The sequence below is a fragment of the Schistocerca serialis genome, chromosome 5 (genome assembly GCF_023864345.2).
Source record: "Schistocerca serialis cubense isolate TAMUIC-IGC-003099 chromosome 5, iqSchSeri2.2, whole genome shotgun sequence".
Classification (NCBI taxonomy): Eukaryota; Metazoa; Arthropoda; class Insecta; order Orthoptera; family Acrididae; genus Schistocerca; species Schistocerca serialis.
The window spans coordinates 328,638,077-328,653,082 of record NC_064642.1 but is presented as its reverse complement, the minus strand read 5'-3'; the positions used below and the strand labels follow the sequence as shown (position 1 = coordinate 328,653,082).

Sequence of the window (15,006 nt, the reverse complement as noted above, 5' to 3'; positions counted from 1 at the left end):
ACTATATGTGCAGTGCTGTTTTAATTCAGAAGCAAGAGTAGCTCATCAGTTGAAAATTAACACATTTTATACTATTTGGTGGCAATGTTATTATATTAACAGCTTTTTTGTCCCTACTATATATCTTTTCGCCATGTTGTATGATACTGACCCTTGTGTGCAAAACTGCACTGACTAGAAACTTTGCCATGCCCATAATATAGCACAAATGTGCATCATGGACTGGTTCAACAAATATGCCATTATCAGTTGTAATCTAATATAAACTATGTCTTATAAAATGGATCATTATAAAAACTTGTATTTTCAGAATTACAAAGGATCACAACGAAAAACTGAAGGAAAGGAGTCTCCTTTCCAGACAAGAGAGCTGCCTATGTCTTAGTTCTTTGTCTCTTAAAGAGCTAAAAAAAATACCCACTACGTAATGCAGAATGTATTTCATAATCTGTATACTTGAGACAGATAACTTTATACACAAACATGATTGGTGTGCTTAAAGTGAAAATGTATAACTGCAGCAGATACATAATTCATTATATCTTGCTCTTTTTCCCACATGCCCATATAACATTATTTCAGTTATTTGTACCATCAGGTCTACATCTACATCCAGCTTTATACTGAGAACATAGGTAATAAGGAGCATAGGGTCTCAAACCATCCCCACTAGCCATTAGCATGGTTAAGTTTGTAATGAAGCTAATAAAAAAGAAACAAATATAACACTAAAACAGACATAAGGAACATATTTTAATACCACTGTACTTATTCAAATCTGCCAAAGGGCAGTACACAGAACGTAACTGTCAAGTGACTATCTTGGTGAAGCATTTCACTGCTGACAGAAGCATAAGCTTCCATGTTGTGAATCTTACAGTCCACCACAAGGACAACATAAAATCTCAATTTTAAGTACATTTCTGGAAATTGCAATCCAAATGCCTATAACCTCTGATAGAAAATGTATCATCTGAACATTCTTGTGAGTGCCCCACATAATTATTGCAGAGGATCTCTTTTTGTTCCTTAGCTAGATTCTTTGATTATGTCACTTGAATCAAAGTTTGCAGAAAATGAGGTGCATTTAAAAGAAGTTTCCATTCATCACAATGCTTTGGGAAGAAAGCTATTTTTGTCAAAGCTACGAAGGAACTGTTCTGTTTTGTGATACTGAAAATACTGAAGTGGTAAACAGAAGCTGGAATACTTTGAAAAGAAACAAGGACTGTGATGTAAAAGTTAAGTGTTCTCTTTTTGTAAATAACATTTTTTGCTTTGGTTAAGAGAGTTCTGGTAAGTTATATAGCAGTTTCACCAACAACATGCTCTGCAGAAATATCATTTAGCACCTTAAGTTGAGTGAAGACATTGCTGAGGAGCACAATTAGCCAGTTGCATGTTTGCCAAAACATGATTACGTCTTTATTTTTTTGGTTCAGTTTTAGCTCCTGCGTCACCACAGAAAACTGGCACACAACTTCAAATGTAGTTTTAAGGTATCATCTAACATTCAATACTACATATCAATAACAGTTTGTAATATCAGCTACGGTATTTGTTTTTCATTTTTTTTTATCTCAGTAAGTATGCTGAATAGAACAAAAATTTGGGATTTTGATGCAACTGATACATTATAAAGTATAGTACTAATAACTTAATCACTAATTATGAAGCAGTAATTTTTTTAAGTTTTAAAGTTTTGTACATTATTAAGGATTAAAGTTATCACATGGCATGCCTGGCTGATACTCTCAGTCTAGAAGATGGAAATGTTAATTGGTGTACAAAAACGTACAGTTCTGCAATGCCAATTTTGATAAATACAGAAAGAACTAAGAATAGATCAAAAGAAGAAGTATTTGGAAAGAGAAATTACAATAATAGTAGTGTCATAATTGAAAGTACTTTGATTAAAACAATAATGTAGATGATAATTTATAGCAGATGAGGACCAGTGATGAAAGATAAAAGGAGAAGTAATGAAATGTGGAAAGTAGCAAGAATCAGAGTGAATCCTAGGATGAAGCAAAAGAAGAAGGCAACAAATACAGAAAAGCAACATTGGACAAAAAGAGATACAAGCACAAGAAACAGGAAGAATCATTGTGAGTTGAGATTGGAAGGGAATGATTGAATCATGGTAAAGTAGTAGATAGAGTGTCTGCCTTGTGAAGCAAATCAGAACTATGGCATAAAGAAACATGTGAGTCTCTGATAGTTGCAAGTCTGATGTTACATACCATGCTCGGCCCATCATTGGCAAAACATGTAGTACAACATGCTCCCAAGAATAGATGGTGTAGGAAATTTGCTTGTATAAATTTCCTAAGGGATGTGTGCAGTTATGTTTATCCCAAAGAATACAGGAATACAATGCCAGTACAGATAAATTAATAAGTGCTGCTTGATATTTCTTGTGCATATGCTAATTTATACACAAGAATGTGCTTTCAGTCCGTTTTTTATATTTTTCAGTTTATTTTAATTTAGATTTACTTTTATTCTCTCCACACCCTACTGATTATAATTTATACTTTTTGCACTATGCAACTTCATAAGTGTTCTCTCTTGATTCTTTAATAACAAATTACCTCTATTTGTATTTGTCCACTTTGAGAATATTTCTTTTTTCAATTTCACTCACTTTTACTGCATTTGCTATCATTCTCCAAATTTCATAAATTCATCATTTGATATTGCAAAACTCCCTAACAAAATTATTTTATCTTTTGATATAACAACAAACTTTACTTTACTTACATAAAGCTCATGCTCATATTGTTCAATGGCAAATATTTCCTTTTCATTTCCACCTACAATGAAGTAACATGCTTGTGTACTAGGTTCATCAAAATCATCCACATCATCTCTATCAATTGTTTCCACTATCTTTTGTCTCTCTTTACCAGGTTTTACATGCTCTGAAACATAACAGACAAGATGAAACTATTTATTACTTGAAATCACAGACCTACAATCACATATTATATCTATTTGGGTTAGTATGATTACTGTTAGTGTCAGACTTGTTGTTTTATGGCTTTAGTAAGAGAAACATACATTGTATGTAAGAAGCAAAACTGCTGACACTTTCAGTTATCTTTTTAGAATGTTCAACATGTGTTTAAAAGGTAGATTTACATATGTTCACCAATCAGATGCATACACATTAAGTTAAAAAAATAGCACCAAAGGTTGACCCTAACCACATATATTCATCAGTATTGCTTTGAGTGTAAAAAACTTCCTGCTTGTCCAATCTTATTAAACATGTCAGATGTACTTATTATACAGTGAAGTGCCAAAGAACCTAATATAGACATGGGTATTCAAATACAGAGATATATAAACAGGCAGAATACGGCACTGCAGTCAGCAACGCATACATAAAACAACAAGTGCCTGTCTAAGTTATTAGATCAGTTACTGCTGCTACAATGGAATCCGGTAAATCATCAAATCTCTGACATCGCTGCGGCAGGAAAAAGATCCTGCAAGAATGGGACCAGCAACAACTGAAGAGAATCATTCAATGCGACAGAAGTGCAACCCTTCCACAAATTATGCAGATTTCAATGCTGGGCCATCAACAAGTGTCAGCGTACAAACCATTCAATGAAGCATCATCAATATGGGCTTTCGGAGCCAAATGCCCACTTGTGTACCCTTGATAACTGCACAACACAAAGCTTTATACCTCGTCTTGGCATGTCAACACCAACATTGTACTGTTGATCACTGGAAACATGTTGCCTGGTCAGACAAGTCTCATTTCAAATTGTATCGATTGGACAGATGTGTACGGGTATGCAGACTACCTCATGAATCCATGGATCCTGTATGTCAACAGGCGACTGTTCATGATGGTGGAGGTTCTGTAACGGTGTCGCGCATGTGCAGTTGGAGTGATATAGGACCCTTGATGTGTCTAGATACAATTCTGACACGTAACATGTATGTAAACATCCTGTCTGATCACCTGCATCCATTCATGTCCGTTGTGCATCCCAACAGACTTGGAAATTCCAGCAGGACAATGTGACACCCCAGTTATCCAGAACTGCTACAGAGTGGCTCCAGGAATACTCTTCTGAGTTTAAACACTTCCCCTGGCGACCAAACTCCCTGGACATGAACATTATTGAGCATCTCTGGGATGCCTTGCAATATGCTGTTCAGAAGAGATCTCCGCCACCTCATACTCATACAAATTTATGGACAGCCCTGCAGGATTCATGGTGTCAGTTCCCTCTAGCACTACTTGAGACATTAGTCGAGTGCATGTCACATAGTGTTGCAGCGGTTCTGCTTGCTTGTGGGGGCCCTACACGATTTTAGGCAGGTGTACCAGTTTCTTTGGCTCTTCAGTTATATCTATCATTACAACAAATGTGCTGAATTTCCACAATAACAGTTAAAGTAAAAATGAAGACATAACTTTTAAGAAATTAAAAACAATGATTGAAAGCAGACATGTGAACTGATTTCCAGTTACTCAATCTTAATTTACAATTGTTATTAAAAATAAAAATGTGTATTGTGTTTCACATAATTACAAAATTAATTATACATGGTTTTAGATTGTGTTCAGGTGCTAAATTGCTCATTTCTAAAACTTTTGCTTTACAAACATAATTACTATGCTTCTCATGGATAGTATTTTTTTTCCAATGTATTTAGCTGTCTATATTGCGATTGTATAAAAGTAATGGTGCACTCAGCATCCCGTGAACACCTGGAGAGCAATATGTGCTATTACTGCAGGAGAAAGAGTCTAAATGGAAATTAGTTTGGTGTCTCACATTGTAATTGTGCAAATCACAATTCAGGTTAAACAAATATTTATTGTTAACAGAAAAGACAATCAAGTGGTAATGTACTGGGAAGTGAGTGTAAAAATTACAAGATCCTTAGAGGCAAGATGTTTAGCTATCTATTTTACATGGTACTTTTACTGTTAACTCCTGCAAAATAAATACCTTGTTTATTTTAGGTACATGCCTCATAAAACAATTCAGTAAGACAACAGAGAATGAAAACATGAAAAAACTGTAACCAATGTTTTTAAGTCAATACAACAAGAGAATATTCTAAGAGTAAAACGTATTACAGTGAACTTCTTGATTAACAATAATGGGAATTCCTACATGGAGGAATACCTAAAATCAGAGAAAGACAACCACTTACCTATACTGCATCAACATGTGGAGCACAGAGACATGTAAAAGGAAACAGCATTCATATTAGCTTTAGTGATCTTGCTCTTTTTCTGGCAAAAGTACACACATTCACACACACAGCTACACAGACACTTGAACATGCACTCAAATGGCCAACGTGAGACTGATTATTGACGCTCAACTCACTGACACTCAACTCATCCAACCACCTTCCTGCGTATCAACTTCTCAGATGGCTCCATAAATATGTCTGTCCATATCAAGCACACCAACTACCAACAATATCGCCACTTTGACAGCTGTCACCCATTCCATGTCAGAAAGTCTCTTCTGTAAAGCTTCATCACCTTTGGACACTGCAGCCTACAGTGGAAAGCAGTTGTCGAAACATACTGATAACCTTACAAGAGTCTTTACTGACAGACAATATCATATCCAGCCCATCCATAAACAAATCTGCCCTTGCCATCTGGTTCTCTGACACCAGTAGACCTGCTAAATAGCAACTGAGTAACACTCCTCTGGTCATCCTATGTCAGAGGGTTTTGACTACTTCTCATTGAGATGAGGGATATGGTACCCGAAACCCTACCCACATCACCAAAAGTAATGTTCCACCACACATTCAATCTAAATAATATCCTTGTCCATTCCTATTCCAATCCCACTCCCATGGGTCATTCCCCTGTGATCAGCCCAGGTGCAATGCAAGACCTGTCACACGCATCCACTCACCACCCCCTACAACAGCCCAGTCACAGGCATTTCAGAAGGGTCACGTGCGAAGGCAAACATGTTTTAAGTCAGATATTCTGCAATTGCTGTATAGTGGTCTTTCTGGGGTTGACAAGTACCAAACTGTCTACTTGCATGAATGGCCATTGTAAAACTGTGGCGAACTGCAAACTTGACCATCCAGTTGCTGAACATGTTGCACACCGCAATACGAATCACTTCAACAGCTACTTCAGTATGCAGGCCATTTGGATCTTCCCATCCAGCATGTTTCTCTGAGCTACACAGGTAGGAATTGTCTCTTCAGCATATTCTGCATTCTTGCAATCCCTCTGGGCTAAACCTCCACTAATCTCCTCTCACAGCTTTGTCTTACCTTTTCCTTTTCTCTTCTGTCCCTGTCCACATCACTCCTTCCCTGTCCAGACTATGTACTGTCTTCTCCCACCATTCTCACTCCCCTCCCCGATTCTTCGTCCCCCTCTCCCCTTCCTACCATCATTCTTGCCCCCTTACGCCCACCCTCGTCTCCTCCCTCTCCTTTGTCTCCCTTCTCTCTTGCTTCCATTTATTCCTAATCATCTCCAGCTTTATCTCATTTTTTCTTCTCAGTTCTCCCTATACCCCCTCTTACTGTATATATTTTTGCTCTACAGTCTGTGCTACTTTCATCTTCTTGTGTGGCCACCGGGTCATCTGTTTAAAGATCTGCCTCTTTCTCATTATACTGTCTTTGCTTCTTTCTCCATCCCCTCCTCACCTTCATCAGCTCATGCAACTGCTTTCAATAACTGCATACCAGTAATCAGTCTCACCATGGTCACAGGACTGCATGTTTAGGTGTCCGTGTACTGTGTGTGTGAATGTGTGCATTTTTAACAGAAAAAGAGCAAGACCTCGAAAGATAATTTTATTTCTTGTTCCGTAGATCCAGTTAGTGAGTCAATCACAAGGATATGGAACGTGTCAAATTGTACAGGTTTCAATTTAAACTTACAATAAATACTAGGGCAATTCAATGGCAAATTGTACATAGTTTATAAATAAAGTAACAGATACAATGTCAGCTAGATAACGTAACTACCATTTGACAGAAAAAGGAGTTTCAAATAAAGGTTAAAGATAAGAGCACAAAGTTAAATCAGATATTAGACCTACAAGAGTAAATACATGTACAGCCAATCTGTTGTTACAAAAAGTGCGCTAATGCCCAAATGCACAATAAAATCAATTGAACTACTTCTAGACACAATAAGTTTAGTGATGGTATACATTTTCTTTCAGGTATTCATCCACAGTATAATAAGATTTCTCTGTCAGGTAATCTTTGAGAACTTGTTTAAAGTTTGGCAGTTCTGTATGAACACATTTGATATGTAGTGGTAGAGCATTGAACAGCTTAATGCTGGAGTAGTAAACTCCTTTTTGTACCAGAGTGAGACGTTTCATTTCTAAATGTAGATTGTTTTTGTTTCTGGTGTTATAACCATGGAATTTACTGTTGTCTTGGTAGATGGAATAATTTTTGCACACAAAGGTCAGCAAGGAAAAAATATACTGTGAGGCAGTTGTTAGGATACCTATCTTCCGAAACAAGTGCCTGCAAGAGTGTCTTTGATGGACCCCACACATTATTCTGATTGCTTTTTTTTGGATGGTGAAAACTTTTTTTGCAAGTGGTTGGTTCCCCCAGAATATGATAGCATATGACATCAATGAGTGGAAGTAGCCAAAGTAGGCAACCTTAATAGTGTCAACTTCAGCCACTGAAGAAATTACCCATAATGTAAATGTTGCCGAGCTAAGTTTTTTACATAGATGAAGAATGTGAACTGACCAATTACATTTACTGTCTACGTAAGCACCCAGGAATTTTGTGTCTTCAACTTTCTGTATTGGTTGATCTCTACATTTTATGTTAATTTCATCGGGATTACTTTGTGATGTATGGAACCTCATATAATGAGTTTTATCTGCATTGAGCGAGAGACCATTTGAGGAGAACCAATTTAAGATGTCATTAAAAACAGTATTTGTAGTTTTTTCAAGATCATGACCAATCAAATCGTCAATTAGAATTGTGGTATCATCAGCAAACAGGGTAAATTTGCTGTTTGTCTCAGAACAAAGAGGAAGATCATTAATAAAGATGAGGAAAAGCAGTGGGCCTAAAACGGAGCCTTGAGGCACACCACACGTTATCGTGCCCCATTCAGACGAGGCAGGTCCTCCAGAAGAGCCATTTAGCATTACAGTCTGCTTCCGATCCTGTAGATATGATTGTAGCCACAAGCCAACAGTACCACCTAAACCATAGTATTCTGCCTTTTTCCAAAGAATTTGGTGGTTTACACAGTCAAAGGCTTTCGTAAGATCACAAAAAATACCCACTGGAGACATTTTTTTGTTAAAGGCTTCCAAAACTTGGTTGCTGAAAGAGAATATTGCCTGTTCAGTACAAAGACCGGCACGAAACCCAAACTGATTTTTGCTTAAGATACTGTGGAAGTTGAGATGGTCTACAATCCTCCTGTGCATGAGTTTTTCTAGAATTTTCGAGAAGGTAGCTAATAGGGATATTGGGCAATAGTTTGTAACAATGCTTTTATCCCCTTTTTTAAAGAGAGGAATCACTACAGCCAACTTAAGTCTGTCAGGGACAATCCCATCTTGTAGGGATGCATTGTATATGTTGCATAAGACGGGACTAACAAATTTATAACAGTGTTTCAGTATTTTACTAGAAATATTGTCCACACCAGCAGAATTTTTATTTTTTAATGATCTAATTACTCTTATGACTTCGCTTACAGTAACTGGAGGTAAGGATAACTGTGGGATTCTGTTGCTAATAGCTTTCTGTAGGAGGGACAATGATTCTTCCATAGAACCATTACAGCCTGTCTTCTCTGCTGCTCTCAAAAAGTGGTTATTAAATATTTCTGCAACCAACTCAGGTTTCTTTATGATACTGTCCCCTGTATTAATCTCTACCTGAGATATGTTCCCTGTTGTCCTGCCAGTTTCCCTCTTTATTACATTCCATATAGTTTTAATTTTATTTTCTGAGCTTTCAATTTCTGATTTTATGCACATACTTTTAGATTTATTTATAACCTTCTTGAGAATGCTACAGTAAAGTTTGTAGTGTTGTCGTTTCTTTGGATCATTACAAGTTCTGAGAGAACTGTATAACATCCTCTTTGTTCTACAAGATGTTATTATCCCTGTAGTGATCCAAGACTTCTTGGCATTGCCTATATGACTATTTTTAACTACTTTTTTGGGAAAGATGGACTCAAATACAGACATGAATTCATTTAAAAATGAATTGTTTTTTTTGTTTACATCTGTTTCCCTATAAACTTGGCTCCAGTCTATCTCTTTTAGGCTATCATTGAATTTTTTAAGGCCCTGTTCATTTATTATTCTAAAAGATTTCCAAGAATGCTCGGAACTGTTGCACACACTGATGTAATTGAGCCTAATGCTATGGTGAATGCTATTTCCTGTTACATGTCTCTGACCTACAACCATTGGTCCACTATAGTAATGGAAATGCTCTGTGGCTAGGGCCTCCCATCAGGTAGACTGTTCGCCTGGTGCAAGTCTTTCAAGCTGATGCCACTTCGGCGATGTGCGTGTCGATGGGGATGAAATGATGATGATAAGGACAACACAACACCTAGTCCCCGAGTGGAGAAAATCTTCAACCCAGCCGGGAATCGAAACCGGGCCGTTAGTTATGACATTCTGTCGCACTTACCACTCAGCTACCAGGGGCAGATTCTACTATAGGTGAATGGTTGTGTTTCCCTTACTGTAGGTATTGAACTTCTTGATTAGTTCATCTGTGTGTTGACTCAGATTTAATTTGTTATACATTTAGACCCCAGAGAATTTTATACATTATTTCATTTAGTACTCGTCTGTTAATGTCAACTTCTTGTATCAGCAAATCATTTTGCTTGTTTGAAATAATGGAACATTTGCAAGTGTCATGCAAAATTTGTCTATATCAGCAAGTGTAAACCAAATGTGTGCTTCTTACTCCCCATATCAGCCCCCCCCCCCCCCCCCCTCAGATTTAATGGGGAAATGGCCCAGTGGATAGCCCACTGAAAACAGAACACAGATCAAGCATGAAAACAGGACGAAGGTGTAGTGAACTTTGAAAAAGAAGTCATATAGAAAGAGTGAATAGGCCAAGCTCAAGAAATGGAACATGGAGCAAATTGCTGGAACCACCGCGCTGTGGTTGTGTGGCCATGGTGTCAGATTGCAGAGCAGGATATCTATGTTCAAATCTCCCAAGTGTACTTTTTTTTCACAAACTTATGAACTGGTGGTCAAGTGATTGACGTGTTTGTTCTCATTATATAGTCTTGGCAATTTAATACTATTCATAGCTTATAGAATATGAATCATGTAGTAAGAAATGTGATACAAAGTGAGAGCAGGCGAGATGCCACATAGATCTAATGCAGAAATGATATGACAAAGAAATTCAAAAGTCAAAACTTCCAAAAAAAAAAAAAAAAAAAAAAACATTGCTGTTTCAGATGGACATTACTCAATGACACAGACACAAATTTGAATACTGTAAACAGATACATCAATGACCAGATGGATAGTTCATAATTTTGTGAAAAAAACTTTGGACACGAGAGAGATTTGAACCCAGACTTCCTTCTTCGCATTCCAGTACCATGTTCACATTACAATGACGGTGTTACTATTCAAATCTATTAATTATTGACATCTTAAACTTGGACCATTCACTGTTTTTATTTTGCTTCTTTTTTCACAGTTCAATACACCTTCCTGTTTTTGTGCTTGATCTGTGTTCAGTTTTTGATGGATTATCCACTGGGCCAAACCACTAAACCTGATGGTGGGCAGGGGGGCTGGGGAGGGGGGGGGGGGGGGGGGGGGTGCAATGGGGAGATGGGAAGGTTTTCTTGTTAGTAATTTGTGGCAGCTGTATCCTCATTCAAAAACACTTGTTCCAAAATTTCTTTGTATATTTACATGCTGAAAGACATATTTTTCAGAATTCTGGGGCACATATAAATGTTATTCACTACCTGTGTTGTAGTAAATTCTCGGCTACAGATGTATTTTCTGTTAACTGTAAAGTGTGGTAGCAGTCACTTCTGAAAAATCTCCCCCCCCCCCTTTTTTTTTTGCAGTGTAAGTGCTTGCATGATAGGTGCTTGCATGATAAGTGCAACATTTCCACCTTTTTTCGCTCTTTGACCTTCTTCTTCTAAGCCAGTGTATGAAATTTGATGATTGTGATATAAACTCAGCACTTACAGATTCAACAGAAACTTTGTAATATTGTATTTTGCACATATTACAATTGTCATATTGTGTTCCGTTTGGTACTCACTTCAACAGTAGCGAATACTGGTCAGTATTTGTCATGCATTAGCAACACTTTTGCACTAGTCCACTAGTGAGCATACCCTTAATAATAGTTCCAAGCACTAAGTTAATTTTGGCTGAATCATTAAGCCAGATTTTTCTGTCATTATTACACTGGTCCACACATTTTAACTTTTTATTTTTTACAGAAATGAAAGTAGCCACGCTTTATAGACTTGGATGTGTTGAACGTGAATATCAAGGTTAAAATTGTCTCCTAGCTCAGGGTCACAAGTGAATAAGGTGTTTACATTTCACATTCACACTTACTGAACATTGTAAGAGCTAGATGCAAAGGCATTGTGACAAGGTTTCCTCGCCACTATTGAGTGAGGTGAACACTTTAAGTGCAATTTTGCAACACTGCTTTACACCATGAGTCATCTGTGTAAGATCCAGTCGTGTGTATTGTCGAATATAGAAACCAGGCGTGATTTTAAAATCATTGTTTGTCACAGCTGTATGCTCTTGTGCTGTATTGCTTCACTTGTTACTGGAATGAGTGTCATGGCAGTTCACAGTGAACATATGTGAGCTGAAGTGTTGAAAATGAAGAATTGTGTCATTGTGCACTTTTACAAAAATGCCCCACACTTGTATTTACAAACATGATAACTTTTGTTACATTTGTGCAGACGTTTTTTGCGGTTCAAGAAGGCCATCATTGGCTAAAGCAGTGAAACAAGCATACACCTTGTATTTTGGGTGTCAAGTTGGAGACCAAGATAAACTGTGGGTTCCACATCTGTGATGCACTTCTGTTCATATACACCAAATGCTAGGATGCTTGGTAAAAAGTCTGCACGAAGTTTGGTGAGCCTGCTGTTTGGCATGAACCCACAAACTGTGCATCAGATTGCAATTTTTGTGTGGTATTTCCTTGAAGAAAGGATTCTGTACCAAGAGGAAGAGGAATACTCATTATCCTGACATCCTATTTGTCATTCACCCTTGGCTCAAGTAAAGGATTACCCGTTCCTGTGCCCACACGTGTCTCTTTATCAAGGAGTGATAGTGATTATGCTGAACTGATACATTCAGCCAGTGACACTGACCATACATTTACACCAACACCGTCATCTGGAGAACCACACAAAATAACAAGTTGTGAAATCAGTGATCTGATCACAGATTTAGATCTTCCAAAGCGCAAAGCCATACTCTTGGCCTCGTGACTGCAGCAGTGGAATTTCCACGCTGACACAGTACATGTGTCTGTGTTGAGGGCATCAGAAAAGACTTGGGTGTCATTTAAGTACTGAAGGCCACATTATGTTCTGCAGTGACATCAGAGATTTGTTGGAAAATCTGAATATTACATACAAAGAACATGAGCATGAATCTTACACAGTGGTAATGACAGGACATCCATATCTGTGTCAAATGCTGCCTTAGCTAAAGAAAATTATACCATGTTGAAATCAATTGTAAACTGTGTTAATTATGGCTGATATGTGGATTCCAAAGTCACTGTGGTGCAGTTGTCTTTGCAGTGGGGTTACACTAAGTATTGCTGCTACTTGTTGTAATGGAACTGCAAATAGACGTCATTTTATTGTATTATACACTAAAGTCGTGTTAAAAAAGCTTTTGCTTAAGATAATACTAAGTTAGGTGTTGCAATCAATAATCAATATTGGAATTGTATGTTCTTTGTAGCTTATGACCGTGATCTTTGGTTTACAACGGGTTTTCAGCCACTTTAGTGTTGGCCGCGGTTGAGTGTAGTTGTATATATAGTTTTGGCAATAAATGTGTTTTTGATACAAAGAAACTGTGAAATACTGTGTCATTTTTCGATAGTCCAGTAATAATTAAGAAACCCGCACCTTTTCTTGGAGCCAGAGCAGCAAAGGAATCATCGCCTAGACAACGAGAAGCCACATGGACAATGCAGACTCAGCAGCATCAACAAAAATCATGGCCAGCTCTACTAAAGTACTATACAGCCATTAGCCACACCGTAACGGTGTCCTTATGGAGATAACTTTTCCTGCACAGTAGAGCTGGGTTCGTGACAACTGGGGGCTCTTTGCCGGGATTAAGACATTTATATGTACTGGATTGATGAAATCTGTTTTGCAGAAGTCTAATGACCACATGGTACGAAGAAGTGCTATACATGGAAGTAAAGGGAGACGAAACGAAACAGTAAAGTGGAATAACCACACGAGTGAGGATCCAGACTGAAAAGATAAGTACATTTGTTTAGAGCTGTTTATTCCTTTTATTATTTTGTGTGTGAAATTTCATGAAAATGACGATTGTGAAAGAGGAAAGTGGTGCTGAATCTGAGCAGGGTTGTGAAAATTTGTTAGTCTTTGGGGACGTAGATATGCCGATAAAAACGGAAGATGAGTCAGTCAAAGAAGCGGATCAAAGTCTTAATTCATCAGAATGTGAGACGTCGACCATTAAATCGCTGTTACAAATGATGGAACAATCGTTAGCTTTAAATCAAACAGTTGCAGCCCACTTACGAGCTAATGAAGAACAATTGCAAAACATGAATCAGACGGTTGCGGATGGTTTTCGGGTTATAAATCAGAAAGTGTTGCATCTAGAGGGAGCAATGAACAAAAAAATTGATAATGTCTTACTTTGGGGTAATAAACTTTGCAACGATATATCAAAGATAGACAAGAAACTTAGCAAGGCAGAAACAAAGATTTTGGCGGTAGAATCTGAAGTGGGAGAAGTAAAAACTAGTCTGAGTAACAAAATTCAGTCTGTAAAAAATGAAATGGTCACAGACAGAGAGAAAAATGCAAAATGTTTTGTTAATGTTAATAGTCAAATAGATACAGTTTGTGTAAATGTAAAAGCTATGGCGGTAGATCTTGAAAGTAGAGTAGATTCGAAACTAAATGTTGTGAATGATAAAATGGAAACAGTCAGTAACACAGTAAAACTCCACGAGATTGAAACTAAGACAAACGTTAGTGAACCAAAAAGTACAGTATCAGAGTTGAACCAGAAGTTTGAAATATTTAGCAATGATGTAGCTAACAAAAATTTTTCTATGAACACATGTACCTCATTATCCAATATTCCAGTTAAAAACTTTTCTAATGAGTGTAGTTTGCATCCTGTTGACTTTCTGCAGAGTTGTAGAGACAATTTTTTTCCCAATATGAGTGAAAGTTTCAAAATTAAGTTTGTTAAAAATATTTTGGAGGGGGAATCTTTATCATGGGCCAATCAAAATTTTTCTATTGAAATGTCTTATGCAGAATTTGAAATTGAGTTCTTAAAACGGTTCTGGTCTGAAACTGAACAAGCCAGGATAAAGAGCGAGTTCCTGAATGGACCAAATTATAGAGAAACACAGGGGACTATGAAACAGTTTTGTAAAAATCAATTGAAGAAACTTGTACATTTGAGTAAACCCTTTGATGAGCTCACACAGGTAGTTACAAAAGTTGAAAAAGACTATTTCTTAAACGTGGGGAAACCAAAAGCAATCTTGTCGGATAACGGTTCTCAGTTTTTGTCTAAAGTTTGGAAAGCCTTTGTTGATAAATCAGGAATCAAACATGTTCAAATATCTGTATATAATCTGTCGTCAAACCCAGCTGAGAGGTATATGCGCGAGATTGGTCCTTTATGTCATACATATTGCAGTCATAAACCTCCTACATGGTATGACCATGTACAA

The 15,006-nt window shown here is 37.3% G+C and overlaps 1 protein-coding gene across 1 annotated transcript in view; it reads right to left on the bottom strand.

Annotated features, from left to right (window-relative positions):
• Positions 1 to 15,006, bottom strand: part of LOC126481269 (cadherin-23) — a 505,796-nt gene that overhangs the window by 60,102 nt on the left and 430,688 nt on the right. Inside the window, exon 26 of the mRNA XM_050104895.1 lies at positions 2,764 to 2,924. Within this exon, the coding sequence (XP_049960852.1) occupies positions 2,764 to 2,924 (161 nt within the window). The remainder of the gene's footprint in view (positions 1 to 2,763; positions 2,925 to 15,006) is intronic.